Source organism: Theropithecus gelada, chromosome 13, assembly GCF_003255815.1.
Source record: "Theropithecus gelada isolate Dixy chromosome 13, Tgel_1.0, whole genome shotgun sequence".
Taxonomy (NCBI): Eukaryota; Metazoa; Chordata; class Mammalia; order Primates; family Cercopithecidae; genus Theropithecus; species Theropithecus gelada.
Window position 1 is genome coordinate 84,208,839 of NC_037681.1, and position 22,111 is coordinate 84,230,949.

Consider the following 22,111-nt stretch of genomic DNA (forward strand, 5'->3'; position numbering starts at 1 on the left):
TTTAGGAGGAAAATGGGAGAAATTTTTCGTAACTGCTGAGAGTAAAAACTCGGAGAACCTAGGCTTGAGAATAATGTACATCTACTAATTCAGGACTAGACACCTAAATTAGAGAGTTTTTGACATAAAAGTAACATTTGAAGTGATGCAACGCATGAATCAGCTCACTGAGGGATTGAGTATAGACAGAGAATACAGCCACCCCAATGTTAAGAGATCACAACGAAAAACAAATTTTAAAACTCGGAAGGACTGAGAACCAGTAATAAAAGAGGAAAACCAGGAAAGTATGTTGGCTGAGAGCCAAATGAATAAACGATACAAGGAGAGTCATTCAGGTGCATTAATAAATGCTTAAAGTAAAGCATTACATTCCTTTCCAAAAATAGCAAATCCTCAAACTGAAATAGAGAAAAATTGAAAGATATTACTTGGCATTCATTTATCAGTGACAGAGAAAAAACGGAAGTTCTAACAATGTTATCTAATCGAGATGTTTTATTCATTTTCATTACGTATATGCTGTGTGTGGTACTCCCGAGCATCATATCTTCCTTTTAACATCCACATGAAACAAGCTTTTAAAGAGCACAGCAATTCTCTTGGCAGCATTAATTTTAAAGAGAACCTCTTAAGTTGTTTTACCAGCTCAGACTGACTGACTAAACAACAAGCGTCTCCCATTCAGCTGCCAGTCTTTCCTCAGAAATGCTGGTTTGGCATAACTTTAAGACTCAAGATGGTATAAGGCGCATCCTGTTTCTTCCAAAAGAGAACGGGCAAAACTCAACATTCACGGAGGGCTTAGAGAAAATTAGATCCGTATACTGTGACGTCCTGGAAGGGAGAGGCTCACCTCCTACAAAGTAGATGCTCAATAAATATTTCTGATGTAATTCTGAAAGAGCTCCATTTGAGATCGGGAGTGCACCTACTCCAGGGCACCAACCCCTGCAGAAGAGTTGCATTCCCACGCCCCTCATACTCCGCTCAGTAAAGGCACCCGCGAACTAGCAGGCATCCGCCCAGTGAATAAAAGCAAAGTGGGATGGCGCACCACCGCAGTTCGGACTCTTAAGGTTAAAAGAAAACCCCTTGCCCTCGGGCCAGGGCTCACCTGCCTCGGGAGGGGGAAGAAGCGCGACTTCTGGCCGCTTCGGAGTAGGCGTCCCGGCAAAACTCTCGCCTCATCACCAGACACTACCCGGGCAGAAGGTTCCTGGACTAGGTCCTTGGACCCGAGAGGGAGGGACAAGCTCACTTGGTCTCTTGGGTCTCCAGGCCGCCGCCGCCACCACGGTTCCCTCAGGTGTTACAAAGAGTCCGGGATGTGCGCGCGCTCCCGCATCGTCGCTTAGCAACCTGAGAAGCTGTCCGGTCGTCCCAACTCATCAATTCCCCCGCCCTTCCAGAGTGTGAATCGTTTTTTAAATGATTTTGTTTCCGGGTCGAGCCAGCTTTACGCAGCGGAAGGTCTCTTTACCTCCCACGTTTACCCTCACGGGAGGACGAAGTCTCAGTCACGCGCGTGGGGGGTGATGTCGCTAAGGGGTCATTCTCTCCTCCCTAGAGTTACAAACAAAATCTCTCCCGCCAATTGCCGGGCGCCATCAGGCAGGTCCTTTCCTCCTGACCCCAAATCATCCGCTTGTCGTCGTCCTCCAATCACAGCGGCTCATCCTCCGGGACTACTTTGCAATCGGAGCAGAGCGCAGTGAGAAGGCAGTGAGAAGAACACCTCGGATCGGGAAGTGTAGTTCAACACTTGAAGGAAACACTTTGGAGATTGCGCCAGAAGCAGGGCAGCGTAAACTACAGTTCCCAGAGAGCGCCGCGTCGGGAGCGGAGCGTTTTCTCGCTAACACCGCTCGCCCTCTCCGAGTCAGTTCCGCGGTAGAGGTGACCTGACTCTCTGAGGCTCATTTTGCAGTTGTTGAAATTGTCCCCGCAGTTTTCAGCCATGGTGAGTGTGGGCCCAGGGTTCCTGCCCACCTCTGGACCTCGCGCCCTTTTGTGGGGTTTCTTGCACTTTAGGGACTTTTGGGAGGCAGCTGTGCAAGGCACCGTCCTTCGCGCCCTTTGACAAGCTCGGACTCATCTTCTTGGGATTGTCGCAGTGACCCAGTAATTGGGAAGGGATTGATTTCCACCTTGCGGGGCATAGGGCGCTCTTAGGAGGACTCTGGAGAAGTAGTTGTCCTGGGAGAGGCGCGATCTTAATCCTGCTGCATGGCGGGAGGACAGAATACGACGCTGCAGCTGTTTTCCAAAGGATGTTACGGGGTTTGTTTGATAAGGACAATAAGGTTTGCGATGGGAGGGAAAGGTTGGGTGCTAACCCCTTTTTCTCCTCATTAGCCCACAGTGTTTATAAGAGCTTTTGTCACAGGGCCCTTGAAAGCTAAAAGCTGGAAAGGTAGTATTTACCTGGTGGTCCAGATTACGATCTGCGTTTGCAGGAGACGTGTTTCCGCCATGTCTGATTTCTCAAAATGTTATTTGGAACCCGTTCATTGACCTGTTTTGTAATGCCAGGACATGTTGAAGTGACGGCATCACTAGCCAATAACTACTGCGGATAGTCTTTGTTGAACTGTATGTAATGAATTCCAGAAGCACCTCTTTTAAATGTAACAGAGTAACCATTTTGTCATGGAAGACCTGGATAACCTAGATCTCCATCGCTTGTCTCTGCAGAAAGGGGGGGGGGGGGGTTGGTGAAGGAACTCTGACGTAGGAATATTCTGCGTACTGCTTGAAGGTGACATTTGTCATCAAACTCAAAGAAATCGCTTCCTACTATCAATACAATTGCTTGTATTTATAGTTGCGACTGTTTTTCCTACTTTGTGTCCAAAATACTAAAATGGCTGGAGAATGTGGAGAAATGTTTGAATAAATTGGAAATTTCCCAGAACCTGAAAAGACAACGTTTTCAAGGCAAGGGCATTACTCTCTCTGCCTGTGTAACGGGGCCAGTGGAGACAGCTACTAATTTCCAGTAGGTGTTAAACCTAAGTTTCCTATATATTTTGTCACATAATTAGTCATTTAAATTATGGTTTCAGTGGTTTCTGTCCTAATAATCTTAGCTAGAAAGCAGAGGTACTTATTATGTGAGAACCTTGGACTTTTTGCTTTTCGAACTGAATGGGATCTTTTAAAGGTCACCTTGACGAATCTCCCCACTTCACATCTTAAAATTGAGTTTATCAAGACCCAGAGAGAATGTGATTTGTCCCAAGAGTCTGACACTCTTGCCATTTTTCTATATTGTGTCTTACACTTATCAAGCCTTTCTGAATTTTTATTTTTATAGGGACCACCGCAGTGAGGTCTTGCAGCGGGGGAGAGACGGTGTACTCAACTCCCTGAAAACTTAATTTTTACTAACTGAGATTCTGGATGAAGTTACCAGTTCATACTGCATATACAAACTCAACTATGTTATCAGCATATAGATTACTTGATAGCTTTATTCCTTGCAATTCAAAACATTGGAATTCTAGAATTAAAAGGGGATTTGGAGAATATATTATCTACTTTTATAATGTAGTCTGGGGAGGTCAGATAATTTTCTTAAGGTCACAGAGAGATTTTGGGCCCCAGATTCTTAGCTGGTTTTCCCTAGTAAGGCCCCACCGCTGGAAGGTCACTGGGGTGCCAGATAACACAGAGACAGAACATAAGGAAGAATTTGTCTGGCAGTTTGCTGGAACTGACAGCAAACTCACACATGACTCAATTTCCCTGCCCCCCTCAGGGGTGTGTGTGAATGGACAGAGTTAGAAAAGAGCCTTCTTTTGTAAGCTCATTCAAAGGGGAGGATTCTTTGCTTGTTGTCTATAGGGAGTGACAGTAAATAAACTGTATGAAGGAATCTAAATGGTACCGCTTAGTTTTTTGTGTTATAGAAATGCATGTAATTTAGAAATATATATAAATTTGAAAGTGAAAAAAGAATATGTGGACCTGTCTGTGGAATAACAGAGACACTTAAATTCAATCTTTACAGCTGAGAAGTTAGCACAGAGCCTGCATCTGCAGGAAAGTCATTGGTGCCCTGCTAAGAGCAAAGACATTCCTTCTTTGGATCTTGGCAGACTGCCCAGATATCTGAGCAAAGAATAGTAACCTATGTTCACACTGTAACATTGTGAAAGTCAGCAGGACTCTCCCACCCTCCTGCTTTTCAACTGCAATGTTGCAGAGGAGCAGAAAGAACCATACGTGGAGTTTTCTTTCTCTGTTTCATCTTCAAACATTCAAACACTAACTAAGCCTCCGACTGCCATTAATAAGATGGAATTACCTACCTGTGAAAGTAATTTCTCCAGAAATACAGAAGAAAACTGCTGAGGTGGAATTAACTGTTCATTAGGTGGCCACAACCCCTTCATTAAGGACTGTGATACTGTGAACATGTTTTTAAGTAGCTACTAAAATTGACTGCATTTTTCTAACCATATAGATGACCTTATGGGAGGTTAAACTTTACAGATAGTGATCTTCCATCTCTCCAGCCCCCCTTTTCTTATCCTACTTTGCTGTACATTGAAGTAGTATGTGTTCGTACTTTATACCCTAACCTTCCTTCATTCAACAAATACTGGTTGAACACTATATGGAAATGCAAATCCGTATCAAAGGCAGACTGTTCTTAAGGGGGCTTCATGGTCTAATACAGAGTAACAGAAATGCAAATAGAAAACTACAGGCTATTAGAGTCTTTAGAGGAAAATTCTGTGATGATAATTGTAAATACTTAAAACTACTCTGTTCGTTAGGTAATTGCTATTATTATCTCCATTTTACTATGGGGAAATAATGCAGAGAGGTTAAGTAACTTGTTCTAGAGCACGCAGTTAATGAGTTGTGGAGCCAGGACTTGAACCTAGAAAGTCTGGCTCCAGAGTCCATCTCTTTAATTACTACTCTCTACTGCCTCTGTAGCCCCCTGTTTTAGAAAATTGGTGTATCCTTTTGTTTCCTTCACGTAATTCACCAATGGATTCCCTGGCCTAAAATAGTACCAACTACATGATAGGAACTTAATGCTGTTTTGTTTAATGAATGAATTAAATGAGACAACAGCTCATCAGTGGATTTATAAGGTAATATCATTAGTACTAATGACATAAATAATTTTGTTAACTATAGTTGAAACTATTGTGGTCACTGAGTTTCTAGCCTTCTCCATACATACTATATATGAATAAAATACCTTTTGTTTTCATGGTACATATGAATGAGTTTTTGTTTGAGTCAGGATCTCACTCTGTCACCAAGGCTGAAGTGCACTGACACAGTAATGGCTCACTGTAGCCTTAACTTCCAAGGCTCAAGTGATTCTCCTGCCTCAGCCTCCTGAGTGGCTGGAACTACAGCATGTGCCACCATACCCAGCTAAATTGTTTTTTTAAGAGACAAGGTCTCACCGTTTTGCCCAAGCTGGTCTCGAACTCCTGGGCTCAAGTGATCCAGTCACCCTGGCCCCCGGCGCAGTGTGCCGGGATCATAGGCGTGAGCCACTGCACTCAGCCTGAAATATCTTAAATAAATAAAATACCTTTTAAAAAATGTTAAAGCATACTACATATGTTCCCAAACAGTTCTTTTACATTTCCATGTTTTTGGTACTTTTATAGGATCCAGCTATTCCTTCAAGCAAATATCAGAGTTCCAACTACAGGCCAGGTGTTTTTCTAGGCAATTGAGATACAGCAGTAAATAAAATAGACAAAGTCCGTGTTCTTAAGGATCTTGCATTCTAAAGGAAAAGGGAGTAATAATTTCTTCCTGTATTCCCTTTTCCTCACCTACTCTACTTCAAGGAAAGAAGGGAAAATGACAGAATGAAACATGTGTAGGCCATTAAAGATTTTTCTATAAATAGCAATAAATTGGAAAACAAATATTGTATAGTATATAGCTGACTATGATCAAATTCATTTCTCTACACCAGTTGACATTTATTTATTTATTTATTTATTATTTATTATTTTTTTTTTTTGAGATGGAGTTTCGCTCTTGTTGCCCAGGCTGGAATGTAATGGCACTATCTTGGCTCACTGCAACCTCTGCCTCCCGGGTTCAAGCCATTCACCTGCCTCAGCCTTCCAAAGAGCTGGGAGGCGCCTGCCACCACACCCAGCTAATTTGTATTTTTAGTAGAGACGGAGTTTCTCCATGTTGATCAGGCTGGTCTCAAACTCCCAACCTCAGGTAATCCGCCTGCCTCGGCCTCCCAGAGTGCTGAGATTACAGGCATGAGCCACCATGCCTGGCCTGACACTTCTTTTTTGAATTTTTTTTTTCTTTGACTTCTGTGAGTGAGTACCAAATTGCTGAGTTCTGCTGACCTCAGAGCTTAGAGTTAGAAGCTTAAAAGAAGCCTTCGAGGCTATCCATCCTTGTTTCATCTGGAGGAAGGATCTGAAAAAGAAACCAAATACTTCTAGGCTCAGTCACATCAGTGGACCATTTCTCCATGCCGGTAGGGGTAAAGGTGACAGTGAAAGTACATTTACCGAGCATTGTTGGGGAAAGGAATGGTTCACCATAATTGAATTTTTCTGTCTAATTAAACTTACCCATTATGTTTCTAAACATTGTTTTGTTCTTAATAGAAATATTTCTATTTTTTAAAATTCTGTCAGCTTAGTCTTTTTTTACTCAGAGTCATCACCTTGAATATCAGTTATCTTTGTTTCTATGTCTGTAGTTTGTTCAGGATCTGTTGAAATTTCTGTTGTATGTCTTCCCTCCTTGCTTTTAAAAATAATTTTCTCTTGGAATCAGGTTGTCAGCTGTCTGTCACTACATGTTACTGTTGTTTCTCCTGAAATAAAAAATCTTGTTTTTCCTCCTCCAGACAATAAAGTTGAATAGCAATTAATTGTCCTTTTTTTTTGAGACAGAGTCTTGCTCTGTTGCCAGGCTGGAGTGCAGTGGCACAGTCTCAGCTCACTGCAACCTCCACCTCCTGGGTTCAAGCAATTCTCCAGCCTCAGCCTCCCAAGTAGCTGGGATTACAGGCACGCGCCACCATGCCTGGCTAATTTTTGTATTTTTAGTAGAGATGGGGTTTCACCATGTTGGCCAGGCTGGTCTTGAACTCCTGACTTCGTGATCCACCCGCCTCAGCCTCCCAAAGTGCTGGGATTACAGGCATGAGCCACCACACCCTGCCGATTAATTGTCTTATTTAAATATATTGGCTCAATGTAAATGGAAAGTTTTAGCCTCTTTTACTCCTTTTCTTGGTATGAAGATTCTATTGAGCAGATGGGAGTGGGGGCTTTGCATAATAAGGATTTGTGTGGCTCTAGTGGCTGCCAGGGTTTGGATCACCACATACTGAACACATCAACATTGTTCAGCCTATTTTAGTGGTAAAATACCCCAAAAAAGGTGGATAAGATTATGTAAGTAAATCCAGAATAACACTTTTAGCTCCTTATATGGTGAGAGTTAAATAACACCACGTAAATATGCAGCACATTCATTTTCTACTAAGCCAGATGCAAAAGGACTTTAAAATTTTACATTCACTTTTAAAGTATGTGGATTTCTTACTATAGATAAAAATTCTGGATATTTTTAAGGTACAGTAGTACTTAAAGATGTTAATGGGTCTTTTTCATTACAGTCTGAACCAATCAGAGTCCTTGTGACTGGAGCAGCTGGTCAAATTGCATATTCACTGCTGTATAGTATTGGAAATGGATCCGTCTTTGGTAAAGATCAGGTAGGAACAGGTGTCTATAAATCTTAAGTTATTAGAGTAAGAATATGGTTAGTAAAATTCTGTATTTGTACACAAATTGTAAAACAATGAAGGAATGTGTAATCTCAGTAAATGTAATAGGCACACAGCTATAATTGGAAGCAAGTAAATTTGTATGTATGCCTCCAGGCACTGAAAACACTTTGGAAATGAGAACTCTTCTATATATTGTACTTAGTTGACTTGGTGCAACCAGCAGGTGTCAGTCAATGGGAGATATCACTAATGATAGTGACTTACAGTCATGTGGGAGAGAGTTACTCAATAAGCACTCCCTTGTTAATAAATGGCCTTTAGAACCAAAAGAGTCAGGAAATCTGCTTCCCAGTTGAAGCAGGCACTCTGACTTTCAGCAAGCCTGATTAATGTACACTAAAATCATTTTCTAAGGTATTCATTTATTCAGTTTCTTGACCCATGGATACTGAATTATTCTTTCATGAACTGAAATCAAACATACAGCTATTAACAATAAGAGCAAACTATGGCATGTCACTCAGTTTAATGTTTTTTTTCATGTACTCTTAAAAAACTGAGTAGTGGTGATTCCTCTCACTGTGTTTGTTAGCAAACCAATGCTGGTTTTATAGCATCCTTCTTTCTGAAAGTGGCATAGTGCTAGATACCTGACCTCCTGAAATAATGATCATGACTAATTAATGGGAATTACATGCATGTACATACCACATAAAAAGTATGTGAAAAGACTTTCTTGTGTCTAAGTGAAATAGCCTACACTAACAGATGCTGTCCTTGCTTTTTGGTAGCCTATAATTCTTGTGCTGTTGGATATCACCCCCATGATGGGTGTCCTGGACGGTGTCCTAATGGAACTGCAAGACTGTGCCCTTCCCCTCCTGACAGGTGAGTTGGGGAGTAGAGAAGGGATTTTATAGTATTTGATTTCTTACAAAATACAGGTTTTTAGGGCCAAGCGCGGTGGCTTACGCCTGTAATCCCAACACTTTGGGAAGCCGAGGCAGGCGGATCACAAGGTCAGGAGATCGAGACCATCCTGGCTAACACGGTGCAACCCCGTCTCTACTAAAAATACAAAAAAATTAGCCGGGCATGGTGGCAGGCACCTGTAGTCCCAGCTGCTGGGGAGACTGAGGCAGGAGAATGGCGTGAACCCAGGAGGCGGAGCTTGCAGTGAGCTGAGATTGTGCCACTGCACTCCAGCCTGGGAAACAGAGTGAGAATCCATCTAGAAAAAAAAATAATAATACACAGATTTTAGGTTTTTGTTAAAGGCTCTTAATTAGAAATTATTCATAAGAGGATTTTTTTATTTGGAACTACCATACTTATTAACTACTTATGTATACCAAGGATAAAGAAGGGTAAAAAATGAGAAACAATGTCAGGTAAAGGACTATCATTTTTTCCCCCAATGTGTGTGTGTATATAATTTATTATACCAGTTAAGTGTAATATTTTGCACAAGGGTTATACACCTGACATTGTCTACACACACATATTATAGACAACGTAGGAATTGTCTATGTTGTGTTGTTATGGAGTCTACTTAAATGGTAATAGTAGCATCCTGTAATGGAAAACTTGTCTCAGTTTTGAAGGACGTCCTTCATAGCTATACATTGCTCTGGAAGTTGGTTGGTCCTTATATGGTCCCCATCCCATCTACCAATCATCAGGTTGAGACATAGTATAAATTGTCCTTACCATATGCTCTATAGTTTGAAAAAACCCAGAAGAGCTCAGCTAAGGGCCTTTGCAGATCATTGAACTATAACACGAACATAATAAGGAAGCCTTAAATTTGATTGAAAAGTTTATTAAAATATTCTAAATTAATTTGAATATTTTTCTTCAGCTATATCTTCATCATAGTCTTTCTTTTGGTAAGGATTAATTAATGAAACTCTCCTAGAAGTTTGCACAAAGCAAAATAATATATACCTTCCCAGAAAAACTTTCCTTAAAATTTTTCATCTGTTGAATAAATATTTGCTAGAAGGGATAATCTGCCATCTAAGTCTTTTGGTTGCAAAGTTCTGTAGAAGAATACGTGGCTGCCCACACTATTCTGTTGGTTCCCTTTTCTTACCCACAGCTCTTTCCAAATCAACTTTGCTGCTTTTTCCCATTTGTATTCCTTTCTTTGCTGAGTTCCCTGTGCTTTCTCCAAAGGGCCCAGATTGCACTTGTTTGTCCTCTGCCAGATGTGAATAGGAGAGGGATGGGAAAGTTCAGCAAATAAGGACGTGGTTTTTTTTTAAGGAAGATAATTTTTTTTTTCCTCCAACTGGTGTTCCTGTCTATGCCCGTTTTCAGACTTATGGCAGGCTTGACTATGATGCAACTAGCCAATTTTCCAGTGAAAATGCTGAATGTTGGTCATAGCTTTTTTAATACAATCAACAAAGAAGTGTGATGACGTATGTTCTTCAGTCAAAAAGCAAGTGATGTTTGCTTATTGTACTAACACTGGAGCATAGTGGTTGAACTCTGGACCAACCTAGGCTGGAATTACAACTCCATTATCTTTTGATGATGGCGAGTTAATCTCTTTAAATCTCAGTGTCTCCATCTATAAAATGTGAAGATTAAATTTGATAATAATATAAATCTCGTAGCATTATCCCTGGCACAAAACTCCTCAATAAACATTTATTATTTTTAAATTTGTGATTGGTGTCTTAGACCTTAAAGTAATTGTAATTTAAAGGTTAGGTGAATTAGTTGCTCTTTTGTGTTGTGTGGTAATTAGTGTGAATAACAAGTATTGCTTCAAAAGTCATCATTATACCTTGCATCATATATGATTATAAAAGATAAAAGCTATGGAGTTTTTGACATTTAAGATAATTACTGAAATAGGAAAAGCAAAATAAATCTATTGACATTTCTGATGTTATGATTGTTAAATTAATATATTATCTTTCTTTTCTTAGGCTCCTGAAATGCATATCAGTGTGATATATAAACACTTGCAACAAGTGAAATAATTTATGGGTAGATTCAATATGAAAAAGAAAACTTCAAAACTTTGGTGTTTAAGTAGCTCTGCATATTTATTGCCATGTCCACAGATGTCATCGCAACAGATAAAGAAGAGGTTGCCTTCAAAGACCTGGATGTGGCCATTCTCGTGGGCTCCATGCCAAGAAGAGAAGGCATGGAGAGAAAAGATTTACTGAAAGCAAATGTGAAAATCTTCAAATCCCAGGGTGCAGCCTTAGACAAATACGCCAAGAAGTCAGTTAAGGTGACCAACACTGTATTTTAGGGATTTTTCATTATTAGCATTTGAAACGTACGCTTTTAGCATTTAAGCAAAACCTTAAATTATTTGTCCTTTTTTCTAGTTCTGTGCAATCATCAGTAAATATGGCTATAGAGTTTTGCTTGATAAGCTCTCCCTTTCTGGGTTTTTTGTTACAGTGTAGAAATCTATATTCAGAGTGTTCAAAAATATTTTTCCTATTAGTATAACGTGAAAATTTAATATTAGTTCTTAAACCTATAGAGAAGGCACAGGACCTTCTGGTGCATTTTTGCTGAGTGGGAATGTTTATTTAGACATTTAAATTTGTGTGTGATTGTGAAAAGAGATAGTTAGCTGTAAGGTAAGTTTATTCTCAGGAGTAGAATATAGTGGTTTCTGAATGCTCGCTCAGATTTTCTTAATGCAGAGGAATTTTAATATGCTTGTTTCTTGAAGAATTGAGTCAGTATGACTTACCGTTCTGTCTCTTTGTGTTAAAACTATTTAAATTCTAACTATGTCTTAATAATACAATAAGCCTTTTTTATTTATTTATTTTTATTTTTTTGAGACGGAGTCTTGCTCTGTCACCCAGGCTGGAGTGCAGTGGTGCAATCTTGGCTCACTGCAACCTCCACCTCCCGGTTCAAGCGTTTTCTCCTGTCTCAGCCTCCTGAGTAGCTGGGACTACAGGCGCACGCCACCACACCTGGCTAATTTTTGTATTTTTAGTAGAGATGGGGTTTCACCATGTTGGCCAGGCTGGTCTCAAACTCCTGTCCTCAGGTGATCCACCTGCCTTTGCCTCCCAAAGTGCTGGGATTACAGGTGTGAGTCACAACACCCAGCCAAACCTTCTTTTATTAGTGAACTATCAATTAACTAGAACTTAATTGTCACACAGCAAATAGGCTTGCCGGTTAAAGGTTTAACTGATTTCTGTATACTTTCCTATTTTAAAAAAAAAAAAAGTGAAAGAAAATTTTTATAAAATTTTTTAAGTTGCCCATTATAATGTTCTATCAGTAACATTTCATAGCTGTCTGCATTTTTTGCTTTCTGTGGACTTCATTTTAAATAGTTAACTTACTTTCTGACATCACAGAAAATAATATAAATGAGTTGAATAGAAATCCACAAGTACCAGTAAAAGATTACAAGGTTGTTCAGACTGCTAAAGTGCAGGCTGTTTGGAGGTCAAGTATTCCTTGCACAGTAATTCCACCTCTGCAAAGCGTCCTTGTTTGTCAGAAATATTTGCCAGCACTGCAGTACTTAGAGACAATGAAGTATCTTGTCTGCAGCTTGTCAAAAGAGGTACCAAAAAAAAAAAAAAAAACAAAGACTAAAGATATAAGGGAGTCAGTCTCTGTAATATGGTTGTAACTTTTCTATAAATCTGATATTATTTCAAAAATTTTATTACCATTTTATTAAAGATTTTTATAACTTAAAATGTATTTTCCTATGCTATATTGTATTTGATGTTTCCCAAGCCTCCCCTGTACCTGTTAGACATTTTCAGTCAAATTTTAACATGGTTAGTAAGTATATAGTCTGTAAGTCTTCAGTGCCTTCCATTCCTCCTAGGTTATTGTTGTGGGTAACCCAGCCAATACCAACTGCCTGACCGCGTCCAAGTCGGCTCCATCCATCCCCAAGGAGAACTTCAGTTGCTTGACTCGTTTGGATCACAACCGAGCTAAAGCTCAAGTAAGAAAAATGTCTTTTAAATCTTGTGATTGTTCAACTTTAAAACATTTTTCTCTCACTTTTAAAATAACTGAATCTGAGTTTGTGCTTTTTTCTTGTTTTTGTTTAGTAAGAACCTGTTACTTTTATTAAATTAAAAGTAAATTATTATTAATTTGTTAGGGAGTCTTTAAATGTATTCTCGTAAAGGACCAGAGGCTTTACTTCCTACTTGATTTTGTCTTTAACTATATTTCAATTGCTAACTATAATGAAATGCAGTTACTAATGTTCTTTTGTTACAGTGGTTAAAAATTAGTATACATGATGGTACATAATTTAGTTTTAATTTTTTCAGATACATAGGAGATTATATAAACAAAGACTTGAGCTTTGCGTGATTGTGTGGTTCTGCTTCTGTTTTACTTGCAGCTAAGCAATCAAATTCAGACTTTGTAATTTTATATTTAATTTTCAGTTTATGTCTTTTTAATATTCTGTGTGTATCTGTAAAATTTGGTACTTTCACTGCTTAGGAGCTAAACTCTGTTGCTAATTTTCTTTACCCTTGGAGCCATAGATAAGTATGCCAAGGAGCCAGTGACCAAGGAATTAACAATAGCTTTTCAAAAAATTAGAAGCCAAGCAACTGATCTGAGCTAGTTTCCTAGGCTTTTTCAGATCTAACTGGTCCTGGTGCCCGTTCCTGGACAGAACCTCTGTCCGTTGCCCTAATGCTTTTCTGGCCATCCCTTCTTGTCTGTAGGTCATCACTGCTAGATAGGTCTATGAGTTCAGTGCTTTTTCTTCTAGAGAAAGATAACTTTAGTTTCAAAAAAAATTGTTAACCAGAAGATGCTATGAGGTCTAAGTTGAAGCACTGCTGCCCTAACCTAAGAATTAATAATCCTTCAGCACTGGAATGCCTATGAAAGAGAAAAGAATATACATTTGTTAAGCATCTACTGTAAATTGAATGCTATACATGTAATTTTCCATTTAATTTTTATAGTAACCATATGAGGTATCTTATATTATCCCTGCTTTAGGTAAGAAACCTGAGGCCCAGGGAAGTCAGAGAACCTGCTCAGAGTCATACAGCTTATAAATTATGGAGCCACTTGATTTGCCTGACTCAAAACCCTTATGTATGGTCTTACTTAATGGTATCAACTGACCTTAGTCCACTTACTAGCTCTGTGATTTTGAGAAAGTACATTCAATGATTAAAATGTAATAATTATATCTACCTCAGAGAGTTCTTATGAGGATTAAATAAGATCCATTTTAAGCCCTTAGCATGGTGCCTGCACATAGTAAATGCAAGAAAAGTTGGCTGCTATTATTATTAGTTGATTTCTTCTTTCTAAGAAGCATACAGCCTAAACATTCCTAACGTAAAGGGTTGTTGGATAACAACCCTTAAATTTTTAGCTTAAAGTGCAGATATTCCCTGAGAGGCTTTAGGCTATGGACTGGGTCTGATGGTAGCTGAGAACAAATAGGAGTTTGTTTGAATGACTGGAGGCAGGCAGTTTGAGTACTGTGGGACAGTTGTAAAGGAAGAGATATTATACGCCTTACAGTTATAAACTCTGGATTGCCAGACAGTGACTTATTTAGTTCCTGCAACAAGAAAAAGGTAACACAATGACACTAGCAACCACTTTTTGTTGTTTCACCTGAGGCTTTGGTGGAGACAGGCTTTGGAAAATTCTGCCTCCAAAGGTACTGCTAAGAGATACTTTGTCCTAGTGCCTGAAACAGTTTTCACTGCAGGGCTAAAGTCTGAATGAGCGAAGAGGAAAGACAGTGCTCTCCTCAGATTTTAACCTTCACTTTGGGACATGTTCTTTATTACTCCTGGGACCTTGGCTTGGCAGTGTTTCAGCATGTCAGTCTGGCATAGTGAGAGCTTTTAAGGAGTCATTGAAGAAGCACTTTCTTCCTCTAAAAGAAGTAGTTTATCCAGTGAGAAAAATAACAAACCCAAAGGTAAGTTTTTCTTACAGGAATGGTTGCTAGATATTTTGTCTTGGAATTCAGAGGCCTTAGCTACTTAGGGACTGTTTAACACCTGCAGAACTTCCCTGTGTATTTGCAAACCAGTGCTATATTTACATCTGCTGACAAGGTAATTTGACAGTGATACCAGATAAGGTAATTTGACAATGATACCAGTTAGCTGGTAAGAAAATTACTAGGGCTGGAGAATTAATCAAAAACTTTTAACAGACCTCTATGACAGACATGAGTGTCTAGGGGAGTAAAGAACTGTTATCCCGGGTACGTATAAATTTAGACTAATTGTGACATGAATCATATTAAGAAATTATATCTGCTGGGTGCAAAGTACCTGGCCTTTGCTGTCCAGACAGAACTGGATTAGCTCAAGGGATCAAAGGAGCAAGAGGAGGAGGGCAACAAGAACAAAGGAAGGCAGGGGAGCCCAGGAAGACCGAGGGCAGAGAGGCCTAGAGGCATTTTGTCTTCACTGTACTTGGGAACATTGAAGCTGACATTCAGGGAAGTTAAAGGCTCTAACTTCCTGGTGATATATATATCTTGAGTTAATTGTTCAAGGTATAAATTTATCTTTTTCTATACCATACCAGCTAAATTTAAGTATAAATGTAAGTAAGAGCAGTTTTTTTCCCAGTTCTTTCAGGTCATGGCACCCATAAAAAATGGTACTCATTGGACAGCGTGCCACTCTACCCTACCCCACAGGCTAAGCAGATCAATAGCTGAGGACCCCAGAAACCAACCGTCAACTAATTTGTGGAGACTAATGCAAATATTGTAGATAATAGTCCTAATACTTACAAGACTTGCAGGGATTCGATCGGTCAAAAGTGATTTACAATATCACAAACAGAAATTTTTAAGTAAACTTTTAACTATTTTAGGATTTCAGAAAGCAGTCTCAGCTAGTTTAAGAGTGAGAGTGAAAGTAAAGACAGTTTACTTCTTACTTAACTGAATAAATTAGTGTGAAGACCAGTCAAGTCATTGCAGACATTTTAGATAATGGCCTTTTTTTTCATCTTTATCCTTTTTGGTTGGTTGGTTGGGTTTTTTTTTTTTACTTTTTATTTTGAAATAATTTTAGACTCAGAAGTCGCAAAAAAAATAGTACAGAGAAGTCCCTTGTACCTATCAACCATTGATGGTATCTTACATAACTACAGAGTATTATGAAAACCAAGAAGTTGATGAACTACACACAATACTATTAACTAGACTTACTGAAGTTTCACCAGTTTTATATTCATTTATTTTTTTCTGTGTCTTTATGAGTGATTCTATGACATTTGATTACAAGTGTAGATTCCTATAACTGCCCCCATAGTCAAGGTACAGAATTTCTTCATCACTCACAAAAGAACTCCTGCATACTCTCCCTTATGGTCACACCTCCCTCTGTCCCTGACATCATTTATCTGCACTCCACCTCTATAATTTTGTCATTTTGAAAATTTACAAAAATGGAATCATGCAGTAAGGAACCTTTTGAAACTGTCTCTTTTTCACTTAGTTTAATGCCTTTAAGATCCATCCAGGTTGTTGGTTGTTCCTGTTTTTCCACTTACCCCTTTTATTTATTCCATTACATATGTAAGACGTAATACAGTTTATTTAACTATTCTTTTTTTTTTTTTTTTTTTTTTGAGACGGAGTCTCACCCTTTTGCCCAGGCTGGAGTGCAATGGCACGATCTCGGCTCACTTCAATCTCTGCCTCCCAGGTTCAAGAGATTCTCCTGCCTCAGCCTCCTGAGTAGCTGGGCTAATTTTTGTATTTTTAGTAGAGACGGGGCTTCACCATGTTGACCATGATGGTCTCAATCTCTTGACCTCATGATCCTCCCACCTCGGCCTCCCAAAGTGCTGGGATTATAGGCGTGAGCCACCGTGCCTGGCATATTTAACCATTCTTGAAGGACATTTGAGTTGTTTCAGTTTAGAGTTGTTATTACCCTTGTTTTAAAATTTTCCTTAAAATATCAAAGTGTATTCCTTTTATTACATGGTAAATACTCAAATGCTTTATTTATGTGCTAAAGCTACAGACTCTGGCACAACTAATTTTCTCTCCCATTCTTACTGGGATACAGAGGAAGGAAGAATTGCCCACAATGTCACCAAAACAGATCAGCTTCTTAAAATATTTTTCCACATTCCCTTCTGGTTCATCATAAATTCTGTTGTCTAGTTAGGAACAAATTATACATACACCTGATCACAATTTATTTTCTGCACATAAACTTATCAGACAAATAACAAACAGGCTGATTTTATTTAAATCTACCAAGACATGTCTCTTTTTTTTTTTTTTTTTTTTTTTTGAGACAGTCTCACTCTATCGCCCAGGCTGGAGTGCAGTTGTGCAATCTCGGCTTATCACAACCTCCGCCTCCCAGGTTCAAGCGATTTTCCTGCCTCAGCCTCCCGAGTAGCTGGGATTACAGACATGCACCACGAAGCCCGGCTAACTTTGTATTTTTAGTAGAGATGGGGTTTCTCCACGTTGGTCAGGCTGGTCTCGAACTGCCAACCTTAGGTGATCTGCCTGCCTTGGCCTCCTAAAGTGCTGGGATTATAGGCGTGAGCCACCATGCCCAGCTCAAGACATAACTTTTTAACCTTTTTTTGTGGCTATTATGCTATATGTGATTGCAAGGCATTGCAGCACCCTAAAGTGCTTTCTGGAGTTATAGCTAGAGATTGTTACATATGTTAGAATTTTAGTGTGTATATATGTGTGTATACACACACACACACACACATATATAAAATCTCTTTCCTTCAGTTTCCTGATATATAAAATGAGGACAGTCATATCTTGGTAATTTGAGTCCTATCCAACTCTAAAATTTCATATTTAGGGTTGAAAATTAATTTGTATATGGTATGTAATAAAAATTTTACCTAAAGTGCCTAAATACCTGATTACTCAGAAGCACTGAGAAGGCATCTCCAGGTAAACATTAACAGTGAAACAAAAGATCACATTTACATATTTAAGAAACAGTAAATTGATTAATAAATAATAGTAACTTGATTAATGTTTTATGTTTGATACACCTACTATACTAATAACCACAAACTATGGGATGCTTCATACCCTTAAACATTGTACTCCATAAGCTTCAAGTCCACGGTTGTTACCACTGTTAAGCTGTTGTAGGAAATTGCCAAGCAATAAATTTACCTTTTTTACAAGTCAATATAACTCTTGTGTTCTCTTGAAATTTCAGAAGCTTTTTATTTAAGGGCGTTTGTGAAAACAGGTCCCAATTGGAAATAAAAAGCATTTGCCTCAGTAATGTATTTGTTTTCAATTTAACTAGATTGCTCTTAAACTTGGTGTGACTGCTAATGATGTAAAGAATGTCATTATCTGGGGAAACCATTCCTCGACTCAGTATCCAGATGTCAACCATGCCAAGGTGAAATTGCAAGGAAAGGAAGTTGGTGTTTACGAAGCTCTGAAAGATGACAGCTGGCTCAAGGGAGAATTTGTCACGGTAAGAAAAATCTGTGAGCCTTCTTAACGCTGAGCATAAAGAACTCTTGAGAGACTCTTAGGACAGGAAACCTTCAAGGAGGGCAGGTCTTTCACAGTTGCTCTGATGACTGCATACTTTCAGGATCTTAGTAAGCCAGTCATGATCCAGTCTGATCTGTTACGATCTGTAGCACAGCAGTTGCGACTTATACCAAGATCCATGTCTTTGACATATGATAAACTTTGTATGGGAAGATACAGTTTTCTTTTTCCAGAAGGATTGGTAAGGCTAACATCAGGTTGTTGCATGATTTTGGAGGGGACACATTAAACTCTGGTCATAGCCTTTCACCCCAAGTTCGACTTGGAATCAATGAAAATGTTGCTATCATGACCAAGTAACACTGCTGCTTTCGCCTGCCCCTTTCGCAGACTGTGCAGCAGCGTGGCGCTGCTGTCATCAAGGCTCGAAAACTATCCAGTGCAATGTCTGCTGCAAAAGCCATCTGTGACCACGTCAGGGACATCTGGTTTGGAACCCCAGAGGTAAGGATTTAGTGATTTGCACAGGTCACTCTGTTTTATTTTTGTTGCCTGATGATATAATATAAAAAGAATATAGCCTTTAGGTTATAATCAGGTTAGGTTCATTTCTCAGCTCAGCTGCCTATTAACTAAGTAAACTTTGGAGTTTCTTAGCCTTGACCTTTCTGAGCTGTTTTGTCATCTTTTACATGACATTACTATTATACACAGGGTTGTGAGGGTTAAAGGAGATTGCATATGGAAAACACGTAGCACAATGCCTGATACATAGTAGGGGTGAAATTTTTTCTTCTAGGCCACAGCTTCCTCATCTGTGAGGATTAGGAAATGAGGATTAGGTTTCCCTGGCCTACTTCACATATGATATGGAAGCATGAAATGAAATAATATCCATGAAAGTTATCTTGTCGTGGAAGTACCTGGTGCTGATGATAGTTCCTTACACAGTAATGATGTTATGAACATAGTAAGAAAGGGTCACCTGGTTTAATTTTATTAGTTCATGTGTCAGTTGTGTAAACTAATCACCATGAGTATGTGAAACATTGTTATTTTCAGGGAGAGTTTGTGTCCATGGGTGTTATCTCTGATGGCAACTCCTATGGTGTTCCTGATGATCTGCTCTACTCATTCCCTGTTGTAATCAAGGTAAGGTATTTTGGAGCTATTTCCCTTCTTTGAGAAAGTAGTTATATGTTTCCCTTAAGAATGGTATTATTGGCCAGGCACAGTGGCTCACGCCTATAATCCCAACACTTTGGAAGGCCAAGGTGGCAAGATTGCTTGAGCCCAGGAGTTCAAGACCAGCCCAGGCAACATACTGAGACCCCCATCTCTGCAAAAATAAAATAATTAGCCGGGCATGGTGGCACACACCTGTGGTCCCACATCCTCGGCAACAGAGCAGGACCCTGTCCCCCCAAAAATAAAACAGAATGGTATAACTTCATCTAGAAAATTGTTCCTTTACTAAAATAGACATTTTTCTCAGCTTTAAAACTATATGGCCGGGCGCGGTGGCTCAAGCCTGTAATCCCAGCACTTTGGGAGGCCGAGACGGGCGGATCACGAGGTCAGGAGATCGAGACCATCCTGGCTAACACGGTGAAACCCCGTCTCTACTAAAAAATACAAAAAACTAGCCGGGCGAAGTGGCGGGCGCCTGTGGTCCCAGCTACTCGGGAGGCTGAGGCAGGAGAATGGCGTGAACCCGGGAGGCGGAGCTTGCAGTGAGCTGAGATCCGGCCACCGCACTCCAGCCTGGGCGACAGAGCCAGACTCAGTGTCAAAAAAAATAAAAATAAAAAATAAAAAAATAAAAAATAAAACTATATGTATTTCAACTTCAGGTCATTAAAAGTTTTTGTGATTGAAATTAATCTGGAAAGGAAAATTCAGCTTTTCCTACTAAACACAGTATGTTATTATGCCTCTAGTATTAGAGACCTACAAATAGTATATTTCTAAATGAAGCAATGATTTTCAGTGTTGTTGCTGTTTATTATAAACGTGCTAAAGTCAATCATTTTAAAGATTTTTTTTTTTTTAGATTCAAGAGGTTTAAAATTCAAGTGTTGAGTTTTTATTAGAATTGTCTATTAATTAAAATCTGGATTTTGATTTACTTCTTTAGAATCAGACTTTAAAACAGATACACCTCTAAATATAAGTTCAAACTAGGTTGTTGCTTATTAAAAGATCATTTCCACTTTAAATCTCTTATTTGCATTATTTTCAAACAGAATAAGACCTGGAAATTTGTTGAAGGTCTCCCTATTAATGATTTCTCACGTGAGAAGATGGATCTTACTGCAAAGGAACTGACAGAAGAAAAAGAAACTGCTTTTGAATTTCTTTCCTCTGCCTGACTAGACAAGGATGTTACTAAGTGCTTCAAAGCTGAAGAATCTAAATGTCGTCTTTGACTCAAGTACCAAATAATAGTAATGCTCACTTAAATTACTTGTGAAAAACAACACATTTTAAAGATTATGTGCTTCTTGGTACAGGTTTGTGAATGATAGTTTATCATCATGCTGTTAGTATGCATTCTAAATAAATATATACCCAAATGAAAGTGACTCAGACTCTGTTTCTAGCTAATATTTAGTGTCTACTCAGGAAACAAACTTGCAGCCAGGCACAGTGGCTGACACCTGTAATCCCAGCACTTTGGGAGGCCGAGGCGGGTGGATCACTAGGTCAGGAGATCGAGACCATCCTTGATAACACAGTGAAACCCCGTTTCTACTAAAAATACAAAAAATTAGCCAGGCGTGGTGGCAGGTGCCTGTAGTCCCAGCTACTCCGGAAACTGAGGCAGGAGAATGGTGTGAACCCAGGAGGCAGAGCTTGCAGTGAGCAGATGGCGCCACTGCACTTCAGCCTGGGCAACAGAGCGAGACTCCATCTCAAAAAAAAAAAAAAAAAGAAAAGAAAGCAAACTTAGATGTTTCCCAGCTTGCCTAAAGAATTTTTATATATATATATTTTCTAACCAGAGGAAGGCAGTAAGGCTAGAAAGATAAAGCATAAATCTCATTTAAATAGAACATAGAAACTCACCTTGTGATAATGAATCAGTCTATTTCAGTATATATTTGTAAACATTACCTACATTGAACACATACCGTATATTTAAAATCTTAAAGGTTCACGCTTTGTAGATAATTCAGTTTTAAGGCTCGCTACTAAAATAAGTTACAGATAATATTGTTAACAGTGTTATGCCATTGGATGAAATTAGAACATTTTCATTATATTAAAAAAATGATAATAGGTTTTCACTGGAGGTGTTACTTTGTAGCAGATAAGGAATCATTTCTATTTCAAAACCACTAAATGCCACAGAAGTTTATGCTAGTGTTAGGAGTTTTCGATTTAAGCTTATTACTAGAAAAATAGTGGAATTTTTTCAATAGTCTTGCTTTTTCCCCAAACCTATCATGGCAGAAGGCATTTTCTATCTTTTCGTCCTCCTGCTTAACACACTGTCCACATGTAATAGACAATATTGTATTAATAAGTATCTCCAGGCCTAATGTAGTACACTTCATGGATACTCAAATATTTGTTGGTTGGATGTATTTAAAATTACAACTTTGGGAGGCCAAGGCAGGAGGATTGCTTGAAGCCAGGAGTTAAAGGCTAGCCTGGGCAACAAAACAAGACCCCATCTCTACAAAAAATTTTAAAAATTAGCTGAGTGCAATGGTGGATTCCTGTAATCCCAGCTACTCAGGAAAGTAAGGCAAGAGGATCACCTAGGCACAAGAATTCAAGGCTGCAGCGAGCTAGGATTGCACCACTGCACTCCAGCCTGGGCAACAGAGCGAGACGGT

General features: G+C 39.2%; 2 protein-coding genes across 5 annotated transcripts in view; one reads left to right on the forward strand and one right to left on the reverse strand.

The window, feature by feature from the left end:
- WDPCP (WD repeat containing planar cell polarity effector) overlaps positions 1 to 1,650 on the reverse strand; it is a 479,266-nt gene extending 477,616 nt beyond the window's left edge. Inside the window, exon 1 of the mRNA XM_025354043.1 lies at positions 1,118 to 1,650. The gene's annotated coding sequence lies outside the window, so the exon portion shown is untranslated. The remainder of the gene's footprint in view (positions 1 to 1,117) is intronic.
- On the forward strand, positions 1,525 to 20,847 carry MDH1 (malate dehydrogenase 1). Of its 4 annotated transcripts, none has more exons than XM_025354046.1 (9): positions 1,525 to 1,963; positions 7,652 to 7,750; positions 8,557 to 8,653; positions 10,846 to 11,021; positions 12,612 to 12,734; positions 18,067 to 18,243; positions 18,657 to 18,770; positions 19,329 to 19,418; positions 20,513 to 20,847. In XM_025354046.1, the coding sequence occupies exons 1-9, from the start codon at positions 1,961 to 1,963 to the stop codon at positions 20,636 to 20,638; spliced, it is 1,005 nt and encodes a 334-aa protein (XP_025209831.1). In that variant the 5' UTR covers positions 1,525 to 1,960; the 3' UTR covers positions 20,639 to 20,847. The 4 variants fall into 4 exon arrangements, with proteins under 4 accessions (XP_025209831.1, XP_025209830.1, XP_025209833.1 ...); XM_025354045.1 differs by lacking the exon at positions 1,525 to 1,963 and adding an exon at positions 2,068 to 2,306; XM_025354044.1 differs by lacking the exon at positions 1,525 to 1,963 and adding an exon at positions 5,055 to 5,114.
- Positions 20,848 to 22,111: the final 1,264 nt, after the last annotated feature.